The sequence below is a fragment of the Limulus polyphemus genome, unplaced genomic scaffold (assembly GCF_000517525.1).
Source record: "Limulus polyphemus unplaced genomic scaffold, Limulus_polyphemus-2.1.2 Scaffold9, whole genome shotgun sequence".
Taxonomy (NCBI): Eukaryota; Metazoa; Arthropoda; class Merostomata; order Xiphosura; family Limulidae; genus Limulus; species Limulus polyphemus.
The window spans coordinates 1,251,650-1,256,961 of NW_013665619.1; the positions used below are offsets into that span (position 1 = coordinate 1,251,650).

The window sequence follows — 5,312 nt, forward strand, 5'->3', positions numbered from 1 at the left end:
TATATATATATATATATATATATTAAATTTAACACAAACTTACTGTGCCACGAGGGGGTTTGACAGCGTAATATATCTTGTAGGACTCCACGATGTGTGGGGTCAATGGACACCAAACTTTTTTTTATGTATTTTAATTCAACAAGAAAAAAATAACTCTGAATAGAAGGATCAGTATTTCCTACCATCCCCGTACTGTGGTTTATAATTTTACATACTTTATTAGATACTTCTCTTTCTAAGATGTATGTTGTTGTTTTTTACCTAGAAGGGCTTAGAGAGGCCTGCTGGTTCTCTATAGTTGGTAAACATATTAACATTTGGGACCTGTTGATTGAAAGACCATGACCCCAAAACAGTGAACTCCTCTGGAAGCCAAAAGTCATTGGAGACATACCTGTTTAGGTAACTCCATATAGTATTTTGAATTCCCCCAAACGAATTATTCTCAAAAGGGATCTCCTACATCCCTTAGCCAGATATTCTTGCTGGTCTCTTTCTCACATCACGAAATATGAGCTCTCTGGCAAAATTCCACTGAAAAAATGGAATATCTGATACAAGTAGAATGCTCATTTTGGCACATACATCCACACACCAACCTGCAATGTCAAGACAGGTTATTTGAGCTGCAATGTGAAGTATTATATACTAAACCTTGTCCAATATTTTCACTGTCAATGTCCCAGACACCCCAAAACATCTTGCTGTGGTTCTTTAACCTGTATTTTTTGTGGTGGCAAAGATCATGATGACTTTGAGTGTCAGTTAAAAGAACCACATTGTGTCACTTGGAGGTTCAGTATGTTGCAGGACCTCTGTTATTATGGGTCATGTGGACCTTTCCTAAGTTTCGTTTTTATCCATAACGTTTTAGTGGAAAGGTTATTCCAGGTCTGTATGCCATCAACACTATCATGATCCTTCACACAAGAAATCGGAATATGTCAGGGCTGTGTCTTGAATTTATTTTATAGCATTAAGATCAGTTTATAACTGAACAACTTCCTCCAACAGTTATAAACAGCCTTTTATGAAAATAACTTTCAGATTTCATTTAATACATTTAATATGAGATGCACTGAGCAGCAACTCCAAACTGTTCTCAATAAACTATGTGGATGGACTACTGTAAATGATTTTCATTTTTCATCCTCTAAAATTGTTTGCAATTTTTCCACCAACGGGAATTAAACTTGGATCCTGAGCTCCATTTGGGTGATATAGCCGTCTATTTTGCACGGTAATGAGAGGTAGAAAAGTTGTTCTAGAAAGGTTTCACATTGGCCACAGTTTTATTGCACAAAATGTTATTTTGCACAGTAATGATCCTCCAATGTGTTGTAATACTTAAGTCACATTTGTCCATATGTTAATTTAGTGCTGTCGCTACGACAATCAGCGGCAGCACAATCTCAGACACGTTTTAACTCATGGTGTCCCATTGATGCTTGGCAGTGTTGTTGGAAATGGTAAAAAGTGTCCAACTTGATCATAGACCGCTACTATGTCTGATGTATCCTAGTCGGTCTGATGAGCCTTGGTATTGGGCGAAACGCCGCGTTGGCACTTGATGCAGCAGATGTAATGTAGTTGATATATTATGAAATATTCTCATTTCTTTTCACTCGTGAGTTCTTATAATTTAACTCTTAATCATTTAAGCTTATTCGAGGAAAAATACCTTTTATATTTATTATGTTTTTATGTTATACCATAATATTTTACTATTAATTTATTTTGAATAATTGTTATATCGAAAAAAAAGAAAAAACGTTCGGCTAGATAGCCTATAAAGCCTTACGCCATTAAACTACCTATATATAGTTAATTTTGAGGTGTGTTGCCAAACTTGTTGTCAATTTAAATACCAAGGCTATCGAAGAAGAGGAATAATTTCAAACCAAATGAAAATATTTGTCGTCATATATGTATTATTATTATTACGAATATTGGTGGGTAATATTATTAATATATGTATATATTTATTGTAGAACCATTTGGTACAACACTTGAACCTCTATAAAGTGTTACATTTTGAATACTATTTTCAAACATGAGATCGCGTGATACTAATTAAAAATACACATAAAAATTAAGTAGCTGTTTTATAGTATTAGACTTGGTTTAGGATAGAACATTTTCAACGTTATGGACCTGATTTTTAAGCTTTTGACTCGTATGTTTCTCAGCAAGATGATTTGAAACACTGTACCGAACTTATGGTTGTGTTGGCATTAGCAATTCAAATATATTAATGTACGATAAATTTATATTACATTATTTCAGTTATACTTGTTATAAGACACTAGTATTAGGCCTATTATGTTTTTAAACACTACATTCTTTATTTAGTCCCTTAGGGATTTTCTAGAATTAGAATAGTGTATAATAAATAGTGTTCCAACCACACTATATTCGTCTTATCTATCATAATCAAAAGGCGTTCACACCGCAATAATTTGTATTACATTACTTCACTTTTGTGATGATAGCTAACCCGTTTACAGTAATTAAAAAAAAAAGATTGAATTATATGGTTTGATGAACCGTTTAGAGAAGATATTTAAACTTTAATTTGTTTTTGTTGTTGTTGTTTAACAAAAATGCATCTCAAATTCCTTAGTCTTGATTGTTTTAATAAAATGTAGGTTTGTAAGTTGTCTGTAGTTGGTGCGTCGAAAGGTAAATGATGATAAACTAAATATTTTGCTAACTTCATTCACTACAGATGCAAATTAACTTAATGTTCTTTCTTTTTTATCATGTAACTAATTTATGTTTTCATTTATTTAGAGATATTGGAGGTCTAGGCCTGAGTTTCGTTTTTCAAAGGAAAAGTGTTTCCTTATTTATGTGTTATTTTGTTCCTGTCAGTTTTTTTTTCTTGCAGCTGTCTACTGAAGCTTCGATATATCTAACTAGACGAAGAAAAAACAGAATACAAGAGAAGAAACAGACTTTCTAATTATTGACCATAAAAATCACACCCATAGAAGAGAAACTTTCCTTAGTACATAAAGTTCACGATACTGCTGTTGATCGTAGCCTGGAGACTGCTTCACAACCATTATGGAAAAACCAGAAAAAATAGTGGAAGAGTTGATACATCAAGAGGGAGTGAAACCTGAAGCAGAATGTATTTCCTTACAAACAGCTGGCAGCAGTACATCACATGGTTTAGAATCTGGCGAAATGCAGGCCTCTTATAATGGGCAAGAAGAATTAGTAGAAGATGTGTCAATTGCTAATCGAGATATTAATGCTAATGAACTTACGGAAGAAGAAAAGCCCTTAGATCATCAAATAGACATTAGCTGTTCTTCTGAAAAACAAATAACGTTGGAGGTAGAAAGAAAATTCATAGTTCCTGCTGACTGTGAAACATTGATTGAGAGTCTTGGCGGAACATTAATTGAAGAGAAACACTTCCAAGATGACTATTATGACACCGAAGACTACAGCTTGACCATTAGAGATTATTGGCTACGACAAAGAGACGGAATATGGCAGCTAAAATATCCACCAGAACAGAGAGCTGAAAGTTCTTCCACATCTCAGTATTGCGAAACAGATTCTGAAGACCAAATTTGCGAGCTTTTAACTAAAGTTCTGCAGTCTTACCTTGGCAGGCACGATATGCATGTGTCGGGAATTGTGCCCGTGTCGAACATTGTGTCTTCCATTTGCCATAACTTCGCGTCTTTCAAAACGAAAAGGAAATCGTATAAAATAGACGATATTAAGATCGATCTTGATATGATGGACTTTGGATTTAACGTTGGTGAAATTGAGATAATTATACATCGTCGCTCTGATCTGTCACAAGCCTTATCTCGTATTGACGACCTAGCCTCCAAATTAGGTAATTTCTATCACTAGTTGATCTGTATACGTTTTATTATTATTATTATCTAATTTGAAAATGTTGTTGCCTCCCTTTATATCCAACAAATTAATCCTAATACCCAGTTACACTATTAAGTTGTAATAAGTAAGATTACGCATTTTTATAATAAATTTGTTGGAAACACTATTATGATTATTAGAAAGAAACCTGTGTTAGATTACTTACTCCTTTTTAAAGACAGGACGTCAGAATATTTATATTGGTGGGAATGGAGGAGAGTTCACAAGAGTGTCACGTTTAAATATGTGATTTGACTTATAATAACAAGTTTATCTGATCATAAAAGATGTATCTTCCCTTTGGCGAAAATAATTTCTAAAGCCAGAAAATACTATGGTCAGTTTTACTAAGTCCAGAAATGTTTTTAGATTTTATGGGTGGAAGCCAGGAATCATAGCATTTTTGCTACAGACAAACACTAGTTTAACGTGATTTTTTTATTGCGAACATTTATATTTATTATTTCATTCGTATTGTGCCACTGCAACAGACTGGTCGTGGTCTAGTGATTAGTATGTTCGGACTGTGGATCCTACTGTTCATGATTTGCGTTCCCTTCTCGCGAAAACGTGTTTTGGGGTCATGGGTGTGCTACGTACGAGTAACTGTCAGCCAAGATTTGACGGTGGACGATGTTGATAAAATGCATCTTCTTTAGTCTGTCAGCTCAAAATCGGGGGTGACTGCGCGAAGATAACCCTTGTGTAGTTTTGCTAAAAAATTGAAACTAAAGTTTTTTAGACACATGATGTAAGTATAGCTCAAGATTTATGTTTATCATACCTTATACAGGATAAAGTACTTCCATTAGCTATTTGACATGATCATTGAGGATTACATATGATAAAGTGTAACTACATGGATCATTACATTTTCAGAAAACGATGTGAAGTTTTTTAATTTTGTATATAGCAGTCAGTAACAATTTGGTACTTGTAAAAGTATCCAAATACAAGATGACGTGACTATATTGTCTCTCTAATATCCAACAAAGAATTTTAGATTTCTGTTGTTAAGTGGCATTTATGCTATGACGGTCTTCAACTTCCGTGTATATAACCTTGGTTTAAACAAGGATAATGTAGTCCTTTCGTGTGTGTTTATACATATCTATATGTTTACATTAGTCTGAATTTGCATTTTGAAAGCAGCTATCCATAGATTAATAGTTATTATATCGGACAATTCTATTCTTCATCTTAATTTATTGGCTCTTTTATTAGTGCTGGTGTTTTACTTCCTTGCTAATCACAGTAGAAAATCACAAACGACAAGAAAGCATACTTATGTTTGTAAAAACAGTGTAGTAGAAATATCATTTGTTGTTGTTATTTTGATGACACATTTCGATGACGTGCTTGCCTCAAGTAAATTGAGGGGGGAAAAAACGTAAAGCACTTGC

At 33.8% G+C, this 5,312-nt stretch overlaps 1 protein-coding gene across 6 annotated transcripts in view; it reads left to right on the top strand.

The window, feature by feature from the left end:
• LOC106478228 (thiamine-triphosphatase-like) overlaps positions 1-5,312 on the top strand; it is a 76,751-nt gene that overhangs the window by 64,005 nt on the left and 7,434 nt on the right. For 5 of the 6 annotated variants that reach the window (XM_022381800.1, XM_013938765.2, XM_013938772.2 and 2 more), the window contains exon 3: positions 2,894-3,865. The exons of the other annotated variant lie outside the window; for it this stretch is intronic. In XM_022381800.1, the coding sequence (XP_022237508.1) occupies positions 3,073-3,865 (793 nt within the window). In that variant the 5' untranslated portion in view covers positions 2,894-3,072. The remainder of the gene's footprint in view (positions 1-2,893; positions 3,866-5,312) is intronic. 6 annotated transcript variants of the gene reach the window in all.